This window comes from Oncorhynchus mykiss, chromosome 16, assembly GCF_013265735.2.
Source record: "Oncorhynchus mykiss isolate Arlee chromosome 16, USDA_OmykA_1.1, whole genome shotgun sequence".
In the NCBI taxonomy this organism is placed as follows: Eukaryota; Metazoa; Chordata; class Actinopteri; order Salmoniformes; family Salmonidae; genus Oncorhynchus; species Oncorhynchus mykiss.
In genome coordinates, this window is record NC_048580.1 from 22,657,868 (window position 1) to 22,673,046 (window position 15,179).

At 41.7% G+C, this 15,179-nt stretch overlaps 1 protein-coding gene across 3 annotated transcripts; it reads left to right on the top strand.

The window, feature by feature from the left end:
* The first annotated feature begins 902 nt into the window (after nt 1-902).
* On the top strand, nt 903-12,982 carry lrrc4bb (leucine rich repeat containing 4Bb). 3 transcript variants are annotated; one of them, XM_021565242.2, is made up of 3 exons: nt 903-1,362; nt 8,771-9,373; nt 9,504-12,982. In XM_021565242.2, exons 2-3 carry the CDS (start codon nt 9,131-9,133, stop codon nt 11,517-11,519), a joined length of 2,259 nt encoding a protein of 752 aa, XP_021420917.1. In that variant the 5' UTR covers nt 903-1,362; nt 8,771-9,130; the 3' UTR covers nt 11,520-12,982. The 3 variants fall into 3 exon arrangements, with proteins under 3 accessions (XP_021420917.1, XP_021420919.1, XP_021420918.1); XM_021565244.2 differs by lacking the exon at nt 903-1,362 and adding an exon at nt 6,255-6,431; XM_021565243.2 differs by lacking the exon at nt 903-1,362 and adding an exon at nt 6,438-6,769.
* Nucleotides 12,983-15,179: the final 2,197 nt, after the last annotated feature.

Sequence of the window (15,179 nt, forward strand, 5' to 3'; positions counted from 1 at the left end):
CTAGTGGAAATCCTTCCCAGAAGAGTGGAGGGTGTTTAAGTAGCAAAGAGGGCACCAACTCCATATTAACGTCCATTATTTTGTAATCAGATGTTCGTTCGTCGAGCATGTGTCCACATACTTCTGGTCATGTAGTGTAGTTTAATTAAATTAAAACTTACATAGTGTTTTTCTGCTAATAAGATGTATGCCATGACGCCACAACCTTAGATAAACTACAAAAATACAAAACCCTAATTGAAAAGCCATTGCCTCAATGTTTATTTTTTTTATTTTTCTAGGAAACCTTTATACTGTGTTAAACCAATGTCGATTGGTCAGGTCAGATCTGATATTTGTAGGCCATCATTGTCAATAAGAATGTGTTCTTAACTGACTTGCCTAGTCAAATAAAGGTTAAATAAATTTACAAATTTAAATAAGGCAACATTTGTGCAACAATAGTACAACTGAAAATGCCCAGGGGTAGTGAAATAGCTACTTTGCCCAAAGGCCCAGTGGCAATATGCTCACTCACTCTGAGATGCAATTGGGAACCAGCAATATCTTGATCTCAAAGCCACTAAGCAGACTGCAGCGAAACCTCATGCAACTTTTCCTGAAATGTACCGAATCAATCAATTAATCGAGCAATAGAGTGCTGAGTCATATCAAACACTTAACACTCTGTGACCACTGTCCGTAGCCCACCATAGATCTATCTAGGTTCTCTCAAACCCACTCGACCTGATATCCCACTCACCCTACAAACATAGGTTACAGTAGGACCTGCACAACGACTGCAAAGACCATGAGGATAGTGTAGTGCATTAGTGCCATACGTCTTGGAATACATGGCGAGTTTCTTGATCATGGCTCTCCATCATAAATGGTTGGTCTTCTGTGGTCCATGTTGAGAGCTTACGCTGCCTTCGTGGCATTCAGCTGCAGACCTACGGAATGTGCGTATACTGCCGCTTATGCTGAAGCGCAAAAATACTCTGCCCAACGGGCGCCGTCGCGTTTGCTGCCTGCGCGCGTCTCCAAGGATAAGAAGACGCTTGGATGCATCCAATCCGGATTTCGTTTTTATTTGAACTAAATACCGCTTTATATATTGTAACGTTAACGTTTCTTCACCCTTTTTTATGGTGTGTGTGGATTCTGCTTATATTGAACGTGCTATCGGTGTATGAAGTCCCTGTTGCGTTGCTGCTGCGGAAGACAAGAACAAGAGCCGAACTCACAGCCGTGGAATCGAGCGAATCAATTTAGAGAAGAGAAAATGAGAAATAGATAGAGAGGTTGGGGGACTGGCGACAGGAGAGGGATCGAAAGGAGAAGAAAACGTCGACCTCACGCCGCAGCAATTGAAACAGAAAGGTATGAGTCTATTGCACATAGCCTAATACTGGTAGAAACGTCTGAAAAGACAGTCGTAGTCAACCTATTTCTTATTTTGGTTTGTTTCTGCGGATATCAGGTGGCGACATTACTGTTTTATTAGCTAAAATAGCTAAGTATAAATGGATACATGGCATAACTAGTAGGTTCCAATTAACGTTAGACATTTTGAAAATCAAAGCTGATGTATTGAAATGATCTTGTGTTGAAATGTATTCTTAAGATCATTTCAACCCTAAAAGCTGTTGAAATCATATTGTCACCATATGTAAGCCTATTTTGTAGTAATATACCTTCATAACGTTAAATACCATTATTCTTGTTGCAATTGTGTAGTTGTCATTATTCCACATTCAAAGAGACAGTCGATGCAAGCCATTTTGTAATGCAGCATGTGCCGAATTAGGCCTATTCTAAGAATTTCAATTGCGTTCCATAGAAGGTGCGCCGTAGCGCGAGGCCAGCTGCATTAATGAAATTATATGTTAATTTATATTCACTAGGGTTTATTGTGCTTTGACCATACATTGAGAATAGATGACACCTATTTGTCATATAAATTCCTTGGAAATGATCTAAGTCGACTTTTCATTCCAATGTTTAGACTCTCCATTTTATGCTGTAAAATGTCAGACCAATTAAGGAGAGAAAAAATCTCTCCTGCAATTGAAGTGTTTGAAGCACCATTTTGACCTACCTAATTTCCCCAATAGGCTAACACTCTGATTGCCACTATTTTGAATATAGCCTCCTTCTAACAGGAAGCCCACGTCCAACAACTCCGAATCAATTTGGTGTTGTCATAGTTACAGTAGGCCTAGACGTTAGCGCTGTTGCAGCTTTGTGTTAGTCTCAGACCAGCGGTAAATATCAGGCCTAATTTAGCGTGGTATTGGGTACTAGGGGGTAACTTGCCCCCCCTAAAGAACAATGTCTAATTGCTGACACAAAAAAAAGCAACGTTTGGGAAATAAATGGTATTTGGGTGAATGCCATGCTTAGGCGAATAAACTATAAAGGGTAATACATGGCTACAGTTGATTTTTTTTCATGAAATGTTGTTATTAGAAAACGGCCGTTTTTGTAAAGTACCGGTGGCCAGTTGCCCCGGTAGAAGATTATGGAATAGGGTTTGACAAAAGTGTGTTAAAATCCATTTAATCAGTTGTATTTAGAAATTCTTTAGTACGTAATACTTAAAAGCTACGTCTAGTTGTCTAAATGTAATTATTTAAATCAAATATGGGGCGAAAGGTGTTGCACATGCCACCATTAATAGCCGCACTATGAAGAGATTTGATGTGAAGTCCCTCTTTTTAACTCACCTGCACATACATTTTGTTGTTCCTTTTCCATACAATCCATGACATACAATTGAACTAAATATTATTTGAATAATGCAAGATTTGAAATCCCAGCAGTCTTTAAAATTACATTCAAGATCAAAAGGTTTTCAATCTTTGTTTTTAATTCATAAAAATAAATATTAATTGGGATGGAATATAACTAATAACATTAAATAACATTGGAATATAACATTTAATAACAACAACAAACAACTTACCTAATTAACTCAGTTTCACATTGATATGGCAACTCTCTTATGCTCTATTATTGCACGATTCTAATTTGTACAAAGGTCACAAATAAAGATATCTCCAGTAAAATTGAAGCACAACTCATGAGTCCACCTCCTGCACTGCTCACACCTAATCCAGTCCCCACCTGTGACTGAAAACAAGGGGTTGCTGTGCAAAATAGCTAAAAGGCTATAAAGTAACATTAACTGCAAAGCAATCAGTCACTAGTGGAAACATTTACAACTGCAATTAAGTTACGCTATCTTTTTATGTATTTTACCTTTGATGATTTGGTAAGTAAGGTTGCTAGCTAGCACTCCTAGCAGCTAATGCTAACTAGCTGGGTGGGGGGGGGGGCTTCCCCCAACACACTCATCCAGCATATTTATTTACAAAACAAAGGATCAACATGTTTCTCTCTAAACATGTGGATAATTCATCTTAAGGCTTTCCTCCTTGTATAATTAAAAAACAAATATAAATCTAACTTCATTGGAATATATCTACAACTCTTTCAAATTTTTCCAAAAATTTGATACATTTATCAGAAAATTGTTTTGTTGAAATATCTCCAAAAGTTGTGATGACACAGAGGATTTTTTGTTGTTGTCGTTGAGCAAGAGCAGTGGCAGCCAGGGAAAGAGTTGGGTGCCCTACAGGATCTCTCTTTATGCTCAGGTAGTCTTTAGCCCAGAGGATATTGAAAGCCACAACAAAGCCACAATTGGTAACACTTTACTTTGACTTTACTGGACTGCTGTGCTTTAGTACTGGTTATAAGCATATCAGCTATGAGCTTTTATAATGTCTTATAATAAGGCTTATAATAGACTTATGTTAGGCCTATGTCTCTATTATGTATCACCATTTCAACTTACTCAAAATGGCTACAGATCCAAAGAATAAACCATTGGTGGACAGTGATTACACACTAATCATGTGTTGGTGTAACATTTGGCCAGCAGGTTGCAGATCATTTGTTTCTTCACGACTGAGCGCTTTCTTCTCCCAGAACTGATTGTGTATAGTCGATCAATATCTACATGGGTGCAACTGCAACCAGCTCTTGACATGAGACAAATTCATTGCATCAGTGTAAAGACGATAGTGTATGGGGGGAAAAGAGTAAGAAGAGCCTATAGGAATAAAACCGGAGCCATGTTATATGAACATAATGTAATGTTCTTTATTTGCGACAGGAAATCAAATAAAAAGACTACAGACTACTCACTCAACCTTGTCTTCCACTGGAGGTGGAATGTGTGGTATGGGATAACTTAAGAGTTCGCAGTGTGTTTTTTCCCCGGTGCTTTTTAGTGTAGCCCAAGATAGGCAAAAGCCACCTCCCTAACAGAAGTTCACTGTAGTTGAAGGGAGTAAAGGGCTAGGGGGTTCAGTAAAATAAGTCAATCAAATAATGAGGCACACATTCGTGTAAGTTCGCTGGTCTTATTGTGCTAGACACATTGAATTGAGAGAAAATGTTATGAGTTGACATGTCTAAGTAGACTATAGGTAGCCAACGTTCACCTACAATAAGAGAATGTGCACTATAGAATTGCGTTGTTGCAGATGCCTGCCTCCACAGTGCACAGCCTGCATGAGAGAGTCGTCTGAAAACAAGCGATACCGTACGTCCATGGACAACAATATGTGTTCTGTTTTGATGGCTTTGGAATGACTCTTAGTAAAGAGCAATCATTTCCCCATGCAGCCATGAGCTCATAAACTCGCTTTACAGTGGTGTGTCCCTCTGTTGTCTTGTAAGACCCAACATACACTTCTTATGTAATAAAAATGGACCTTTGCTGATCAAGATCGCCACAATAAAAGAGAACATTTTCACAATGATGGACAAGTCCAACACTGGTTGATTTCAACGTTGTTTCCATGTAATTTCAATGAAATTACATTGAACCGACGTGGAATAGACGTTGAACTGACTTCAGTGGGCATAATCTCAGAGATATCATCCTGGAGTGTAGGCCCCACATTTTTTCAATTGAAATGTAACCTTTATTTAACTAGGCAAATCAGTTAAGAACAAATTCTTATTTACAATGATGGCCACATAGATCGTGAAGGGACACCCAGGGCACATATTGAATATATTCCCCTCCCCCAATGTGACTGTCCATTGCAAAGACCGGTAAACTATCTAATGCACAGTGACACAACAATCATTTGCCTCAACACTGAAATTATAGTGGAGAATCATTGATTTGGTGTGTGCAAGTGTGTGTGTGTGTGTGTGTGTGAGTGTGAGTGTGTGTGCACGTGTGAGGGCGGGTAAAGAACATTTCCACAGACCTATATTTAGGATATTCTCCATCATAAGCTTCTTAAAGGTCCAATGCAGCCATTTTTATTTCAATATTAAATCATTTCTGGGTAACAATTAAGTACCTTTTTAAAAAAAAAAGTTTCTTAGCAAAGAGAAATTTCTCAAGCTAAAATTTGGCCAGGACTGTCTGGGAGTGGTTTGAGTGGGGAGGGAAAAAGTGAAACTTTCCTGTTATTTGCAGAGATGTTTGGCACTGTCTTTCTTATCGGTCTATAAACTAATATACTGCATGGTGATGTCACCATGGAAGGCCAAAACTTTTCAAACAGCTCTTACACTAAACATGCATTATCACCATTTTCACAATTGTATAGTATTATTCCAACCTCATAGTGTGGAAATATATATAAAACATAGGATATCAAGTTTTTGACTACACTGGGCTCTTTAATGGCTGCTTTTGGCAATATTTTAGCACCCATTGATGTGGATCTAATCTGCAGCCTATGCGCACATTAGGATTCATGAAGAGTATGTTTCCCTATGCTGTGATCGTGAGAGGCAGGGGTTGGCTTTAGTGTGCACTGTTCAATGTGGGCAACGTGTACGTTTCAGGGATCATCTCTGGATCAGGTACTTTGACATTGTGGTATGGGAAGTTTGTGTATTTTTCCTTTATTTATGTTTTAAGTTCGGTCTAAAGATATCATGGACTCACTTAGGCTACTCCATCATTTCAATAGGTAGGCCTAGTTCTACTACTAGAGCTGTAAACCACAAGCCAGATATTTCAGATTATTTTAGAACATTTGTAAAACATAACTTTTTAATGACCCCTTTGTCAGAGAAAGAAACATGCTATGCCTACTGAGCAAGTATGTGCTGTTGACGTGCAGGCACCCGACAGTGTAACATAGCCTACAGAACCATAAAAAGCTTTTGACTTACACTCAGTGGCCAGTTTCTTAGGTACACAAATCTAGTACCGGGGCAGACCGCCCTTTGCCTCCAGTAAAGCCTGAATTCTTTTGGGCATGGAAACGTTGCTCAATTGGTATAAAGGGACCTACCGTGTGCCGGGAAAACATTCCCCACACCATTACAACACCGCCACCAGCCTGTACTCTGTACTTTCTACTCTGCCATCAGCATGACTCAACAGAAACTGGATTTCGTTGGACCAGGTGATGTTTTTCAACTCCTCAATTGTCCATTGTTGGTGATCGCGTGCCCACTGGAGCCGCTTCTTCTCGTTTTTAGCTGGTAGGAGTGGAACCCGGTGTGGCCGTCTCCTGAAAAAGCCCATCCGTGACAACGATCGACGAGTTGTGCGTTCTGAGATGCTGTTCTGCACACCACTGTTGTGCCGCAATGTTATTTTCCTGTTTGTGGGCCGCCTGTTAGCTTGCACGATTCTTGCCATTCTCCTTCAACCTCTCTCAACAACGAGGTGTTTCCCCCACAGGACGAACGCTGACTGGATGTTTTGTGTTTGTCACACCATTCACCATTTACCAGAGAGGTATGATACAAATGGATATACAAGAGTTTGAGCACAGGTAGCTTTAGTTTGAACAACAGGGCCTTGAACCACATGTAGTATTGTATTGAGGTTCTGATAAGGGTCTCCATATTTGTCGGTCTTAAAGGGACAGTACAGGGTAGTTTGTGGGAGGGAGGATGAATGGAAAGGGAAAGGGGGATACCTAGTCAGTTGTCCAACTGAATGTATTCAACTGAAATGTGTCTTCCGCATTTAACCCAACCCCTCTGAATCAGAGATGAGAGTGGGATCCCATGTTTGTATACACGCTAAGATAACTATGTTAGCTATTTTACTTAGAAGCAGAAATTGGCAGAAATTACCATGTAAAAATGATATGGTAAACTGGTACCCAGCAATAACCTATAAATGACTTGTTTGTGTCTTCATAAGACAATTATTTTCAAATGTGGTATGTGTACATCATGAGTAGCCTGATGGTAATCACACTAGAGGTGCAAGGGCTGAGCTGCTTAATGTAAAACACGTTCACTGTGAAATGGGTTACTGAAATGATACAGTCATAAGGCTAGGGGGTACACGTTTAACCCGGGTTCTTTCACCCCAATCAAACCCCGAAGGGCTATTGGAGGATGCAGACCACTCAGGAGGGATGCCGATAACTGAGTTACAGATGTAAGATCTTCATTGTTGTTGCTGAGAAATGCAAACATGGAATGTATTCAAGGCTTATAAAGGCTTCTAAAGTTTGTCATTTCAAACGTAAGAATTTCAGACGAGATTTGCTGATACCAAAAATGTATCAACCCCCTACAAAGAAAAATCCATCAATTATAATCCACACAATAATTCAAATTTCCTGTTGCTGCAGGATTATTTTCCTGCTGTAGCAAACTGGCTCAAATTAAGATCCAGCATCTGTACACCTGGTTGTGGAAGTACCCCTCAACATCACAAAACATACCCTCCAGTTCCTTGTGATCAATAGAACTGATTGTGACTTGATTAATATCCGTCTTGCAGATCATTAGGGCTAGGTCACCATACATTTGATGTCGGGAAACCTTTTGCTGTTTCCCCCATGTAGCAGTAGTTGTGTAACAGTGATTCTAAAAACAAGCTATACCTCATTAAATAGAATCGCAAACTGACAGTTCAACGCTTGCTTGTTATAGTCTTTTAGAGTGATGTTGGCATGTGTTCATGTTTTATTTTATTTTTTTTACACATATACCTTTTCTCCAGTCCAAATACATTACAGTGTGTATGATTATGCTCATAAATAACAAAGGTGTTTTTTTTTTCTCTCATCATCGAGTAATGAATCATACACTAAAGTTTATTTCATACTTTGCTCTAGGCCTGTGGTTTCTTTGAGTTGTGACACACCTGAGCTCTTGAGTTTTTTTAAAACATTTTTTTTATTTTGTGATCCACTTTTTGAGCAAACTCAGAGTATCAAGCCTTGACTAAAATGTTTCCCCTCGACCTATGAAGGATTACATTTACATGATTTATTTATATTGTCAATGGCACACAAGGTCCAACCGAAACTTGACTTCCACTTGTGGGGGTTTAACTGCCTTGCTCGAGAGCAGAATGATAGATTTTCCCCCTTGTCGGAGCTGGGATTCAAACTAGCAACCTGTCGGTTACTGGCCCAACGCTCTAACTGCTAGGCCACCTGCCGCCTTTAGTAAATAGCAGGTGACACACCAGTAAGCTCTAGAGCCTAATTTAAGAGAACCAATGCTTTAGTGTAAACCTGAAAGCTGACATGCTTTCCAAACATGTTATATATTAACCATCAATCTTGCAATTGCGTTAAAAGTCCAACATGATTCTATGTTTCAGTGCCCACAGATTTCACAATGCTTCTACAATTACAGAACTCATGCTTTGTGAGGTTGTCTGATCCCTCTCTCTCTCTCTCTCTCTCTCTCTCTCTCGCTTACTCTCTCTCTCGCTCACTCTCTCTCTCTCTCTCTCTCTCGCTCTCTCTCTTCCTCCCCTATACAGTGAGGAGCGTCTACCATCCACAGAGATACGCCAATCAAGAGCAGATTCACCAAACATCTACTTTGTTGTTCTAATAATTGTCATGGGATCTACAAATACATAATTCCCTAAAAAGCTGTGCTGAAAATTATACTTCATTTTATATTTACACTGACATTAACATAGTCAAGTGAGGAAATATAAATGATAAATCAAGAGAACATTTAACATCTAACAGTTCTTCGCAGTTATTAGAAAGACTTGAAAGAGAAGAATAGAATGGATTGGTAAAATGAACAACAGGATAACTACTTAATTGTCTTGTATCAGAGGGGAATTATCAACATATTAGGACTAGGGGTGGGTCATGAACCATTTGCCATGCGTGTTGTCATGGTGACCAGCCCCTCCACCCCTTCCCCCCTCCTCTGGTTGGTCCAGATTTTACTGTGGCTCCACCACCATGGACCTCAGGTAACAGAGGCCGCGCCCCCATGTCCAAACCCCTGTAGCTGCTCCAATCAGGCAAGCCGAGTCATCTGTACAAGGAAGAGTTTGGTGGAAGTCCCAGACAGTATTTCTGTGAACACAAGATACCTTAACCTACAAGAGAACACGATTGAGGTAAATATGCCTTTCTCTCATTACGTTTACCTACAATCCATACATGTACGCATATGAAAAGAGTATGCTTTACGGCCGAGCGGTTTCATATGGCTACAATGTACCAACATGTATTTATATCTCTTAACAGGTGATAAAGTCTGACACATTCAAGCACCTGCGGCATTTGGAAATCCTGCAGCTTTCCAAGAACCACATTAGACAAATCGAGGTGGGCGCGTTCAATGGCCTACCCAACCTCAACACCCTGGAACTCTTCGACAACCGCCTTACGCTGGTACCGTCGCAGGCCTTTGAGTACCTCAGCAAGCTGCGGGAGCTCTGGCTACGGAACAACCCCATCGAGACACTGCCGGCGTACGCTTTCCACCGCGTTCCCTCCCTGCGCCGTCTCGACCTGGGCGAACTACGGAAGTTGGACTACATCTCTGAGGCTGCCTTCGAGGGCCTGTTCAACTTGCGTTTCCTGAACCTGGGCATGTGCGGTCTGAAGGAAATACCCAACCTCACACCCTTGGTCCGACTGGAGGAGCTAGAGCTGTCTGGCAACCAGCTGGGGAATGTCCGGCCCGGCTCGTTCCAAGGCCTGGTGTCGCTGCGCAAACTGTGGCTCATGCACTCCAAGGTGACGGTCATTGAGCGCAATGCCTTCGACGACCTGAAGAACCTGGAGGAACTCAACCTATCCCACAACACCTTGCACTCGCTGCCCCACGATCTCTTCACCCCGCTGCACCAGTTGGAGCGGGTGCACCTCAACCACAACCCCTGGGTGTGCAACTGCGATGTCCTGTGGCTTAGCTGGTGGCTGAAGGAGACGGTGCCTAGTAACACCACATGCTGTGCCCGCTGCCACGCGCCCCCAGGCCTGAAGGGCCGGTACATTGGTGAGCTGGACCAGAGCCACTTCACATGCTACGCTCCTGTCATTGTAGAGCCACCCACTGACCTCAATGTCACAGAGGGCATGGCTGCCGAGCTGAAGTGTCGCACTGGCACGTCCATGACATCTGTCAACTGGCTCACCCCAAATGGCACCCTCATGACGCATGGGTCGTACCGCGTCAGGATCTCAGTCCTTCACGATGGAACCCTGAATTTCACCAATGTGACTGTGCAGGACACGGGCCAATACACCTGCATGGTGACCAACTCCGCCGGCAACACTACGGCAACCGCAGTGCTCAACGTATCTACCTCAGACTCCAGCAACCCTTTCAGCTACTTCACCACCGTCACTGTGGAAACCGTGGAAACTAACAATGGGGAAGATTCCGCTGCAAGGCAGTACATCAACGAAACCTACGTACCGCCAGATTACCTGGGTCCCACTGTTTCAGGAGGGGTACTGGGTAAAGGCAGGGCTGGATTCACCATATCTCCATCTCGCTCATCTCTCTCCTCTCTGTCCCCGCGAGCCACCAGAGCCACTGAAAAGGCAGTCACAGTGTCGATAATGGAGGTCACGAACATCCCTGGCCTGGATGACGTGATGAAGACCACCAAGATCATCATTGGCTGCTTCGTGGCCATCACCTTCATGGCGGCCGTGATGCTGGTGGTCTTCTACAAGCTGAGGAAGCAGCACCAGCTGCACAAGCACCATGGCCCCACCCGGGCCATCGAGATCATCAACGTGGAGGATGAGATGGGTGCCGGGGCCGGGAGCGGCATCTCAGGGGGATCGACCATGCAATCCGGGTGCGGAGGAGACGGAACCTTGAGGATGCATCACCCGGAAATAGTCAACCTTCCCAACATCGGGCGATCAGAGCATCTTAACCATTACTACAAGGCCAATCATTTCAACAACAACGTGATGGGTCTGAGCATTGGGACAGGGGCAGGCATCAGTACTCTAAGCAACAAGAACAACCCGTCCCCACTGAACCAGCAAGGCCAGGATATCCCCATCTCCTGTACACAGGTTCCAATCTCCTCAGCCACTTTCCAGACCATGTCCGGAAATGGCGCCAACACCAACCCTCTTTCCGTTTCCCCACCTCTGCCGATGTCCCTCCCCATGTCCCCCATGGGATTACACGGATCGATCAAGGGTTTCATGGGCCAGAACCAGAATCCACAAATGGAGCCTCTTTTGTTCAAGGGAAACTCAAAGGAAAACGTTCAAGAGACTCAAATCTGAAAAAAAAGAGTGAGGAGAGAGAGAGTGCAAGGGAAAGACAGAGAGGGGATTGATGGCCTCTTTACGTGCCGAACGATTAAACACTACAGTGCATTGACATTACACCAGGAGAGGGGATAGACTGACACTGCAATACACAAACACATAGACTGGTCAGCGACAGTGTACTGAGCCAAGGATTACCACAATGGGATACTTGTGTTTGTAGTAACGATCACGGCAAGGGAGTTCAAAAACGAACATCGCTACAATGTAAATCTGTGCCAAAGCAAATGTTTCTTGCCGTTTCTACGAGTTGTATTCACATAGAAGACAACGCCTTTCCAAGTACTGTAGCTCAATCCCCCACGTTGTGTTTGGCCAGTAAGTCGAGACTTAAGTCACGCACAGCACTGACCACATTGACGTTTGGAGACATTGCAGGAAAAAAATGCTCGAGACATTGCTCTTTCACAGAAAATACTTGTGCAAGACACTCTCTCGCATGAACTCAATAGTCTCCCCTTGAGGCTGTAGGTAGGCAGAAATGGAAGGACAAAAGGTACATACAGTACAGTACAGTACAAACTACTGTGAAAGTCACACAGATACATAAATATATTTTCATTTGAATATGTTACATTGCAGACTCTAACGCAGAGATATTTTGGAGGATGTACGAGCTGTAGTAGTTTGTTTTGTGAGTGATCAGGGGCGGTGATTGTGAAGGTTGATTATACGATACATATGTTTTGAGTTTGGCTACTCCTCGAATACATAAGGGCTCAATTGCAACACTCATTGTGAATCTATGAATTTGGCTGCCATGAATACTGAAGAATGGCTGGAGAGTTCCCCCAGTTTTCTGTTTGGCGAGGTTTTTTCTCTCCCTGTGTTTCACTCGCTCAACCGTGACGATAACTGGACACTTCTGTTCTTGTTTGTTTTTGAGAATATATTCCATATGTTCCAGCAGGCTACTTGATTATTCAAATGAGAGCTCCAGATGCCAGCATATATGTGTACCATCAGCAAATTTAGGTGAAATAACAAAACACATCAACAGTGAGCTAATACCTTGCAAAGACTTGTATGGGAAATGTTGACAAAGTGTAACTCGATCAGTAGCAAGAGATGTGCTATAAGTGGTGAATTTGATATGAACTCCTTTCTCATGGTGACCATTTTGATGCCACATAACGCTGTCATAAGGGTGATTAAATGCCTGTCTTTGCAATGGCATTCAGTGGGTGGATTCGACCACATTCTTTGGTTTAGTGGAACAGAAATGTACGATAATAGTATTTGGTTGTATGACAATTGTACGAACCAACTTTTTACGGTGTACCTTTCATGTGTTCATACCATTTTAAAGCTTTGCGCATTTGAACTATGTCTTCAATGATTTTTGTTTAGTTTGATATAATGTGTACAGTTGTCTAGCCATGTATCATTCACATGAAATAAATAAATCATATATCGAGGTCTGGGCGGTCAATGGAAACCAACTGAAAACATGCAGTAGTTCTAAAACGTGATTAGTAGGCTATATATTTCAATCTAGGTTGAACCTATATGGGATACGATACACCCATTAGTCATCTTGGTAATCGTATTATGATGTCTGTTCTTTTAATATCTCAAGACCGGCTTTTAGTCATTCTTATGAGGGAGTTACATTGGCATTAAAAGGCTGCTTTAAAATGACACAGGATCCAGTTTGTCTCCTTAACCCCAAGAAAGTGATGTGAGTCATCACGGGAAACGGATATAAAAATGGTTGTTGCAAACTGAACACGCCAACTCCATTCACGGGAAAGACGACTTGAGATTTGACGTGTGGTGGTAACGCTACCCGCATAAGTCTTTGTGTAATATGGAGGTGATCTTGCACCAACATGCTGCTCTGTGTAATTTGCAAACCACTCAACAATCGCTATTGCTGCACCCCTCTCTCCTCGCGGTGCTGCATACATTTTCAGTGCTTGAGTGGGTGGGGAAGGCTGGTTCTTCTGATCTCTCGTTGTTATGCTCCCGTAACGAGTGCATCGTTTTTTATTTTCTCTCCAGGAAATAATGATTCTGATAATGATCAAAAACAACCACGATAATAGTAACATTAATAATAATATGATCAATTCTGATAGAATTTGTGATGATATCTCTCACACATTTACACCTGGATTTAAGTGTGTAAAACATCAGCATTAAGATATGAAAGGAACATGCCGAACATACCGATAACGGGGCAGAATGACTTGTCGGTGCAATTTGTCAGCTCTCAATGTCGCTCAGTTTATGTGCTGCCTGTAGTCTTTCTGAGATGAGACAGGCAAAACGACCGACCAACCAAGGAACTATTAGGGAGTTGTAAAAGCAAGGTTTTCCCTGATGTTTTACACACATTTTCAGTAATTATGGCACTCCTCCTCAAAAGGAGTAAAGTAGGATGCTGATATAGTATTTTAGTCATGTGGCCCGGCAGAGAGTTCAACTGTTTCCCTACTGAGACGTTACTAGAATATAAATGAAGACTAAAAACTCCAGCATATGGCTGCACTGTTGATGACAGTTGATGTGCTACATTTTGGTAACTGTGCTGTCAGATTTCAAAGAGCATATTAAGTACCTCCTGAATATGCTAGTAGAACAAGAAAGTCCTTTCTTGGAATGATAATATTTGGCCGTGTTTGATGATCAATATCAATATTGTAGCATCACTGTTGTTACGGTTGTACCATTGGAGAAACAAATCTATTATTTAAGCCATATTACTATTAACGTTATTATGTTATTATTGTTATTATTATTAGAATTATCATAATTATCCGCCACCCTGTTATACCCTGAAGATAGTGGTGTAGTGAATTTGATGGCGGAATTACAAAACAGGAAGTATTATACAGTTACTACTAAGTCGTGCCCCGGGTTTCAACGTCAGAAGAGAACACATGAACTTTGACAACTATGTCTTCTTCACTCTACTTCACAGAAGAAGAAGATGATGGCCTCTTGCAACAGATGGAATACTGAGTGTGTCGTTTGTCCCACCTCTTGTTACAGCTGGATGCTACAGCCCAGATGCCATTTCATTTGGTGTTTGGAGCAAAAATTGGATAACTTACACAGAATGTGGATTACTATTACTTCAGCCACAAAATTGTGAGAAAATAATGGAATACTGTATTCTAAACCACAAACTGACCTTTTGGTACAATATTCCATTTGATAAACAGAACAAGAAACTGAACTAGGTTGTTGTTTGGAAAGCTTTTTAATGATGTGAAATACATGAAGTGAAGCTATAGAAAACATATAGATTTCCTTAAATGCAAAATAATAAAAGTGTCATTTTTGTGTTCATTTGTTGACATTTTTTTCCACGTGTTGGTTGTATCTAAAGTGTAATATTATTAATATGGTCATTATCAATGTACTGCCATCTGTAAAAATCCTAAACCCAGGGATACAAAATGGTGGAGTAGAAGGTTTGAAACACTACTATTTTTCTATAACTTTGACCAAATCAACACATATGGTACTTACACTTCTATGATTGTCATACAATGACTGAGAGGTATTGTAAGTTGCTGTCAGTTTGGCTTAACTTTCTGCTAGCTGTAAATCATATTTCACATACAGAACTATTCAACACACATAGTTCCAATTCAGCTGTTGTTG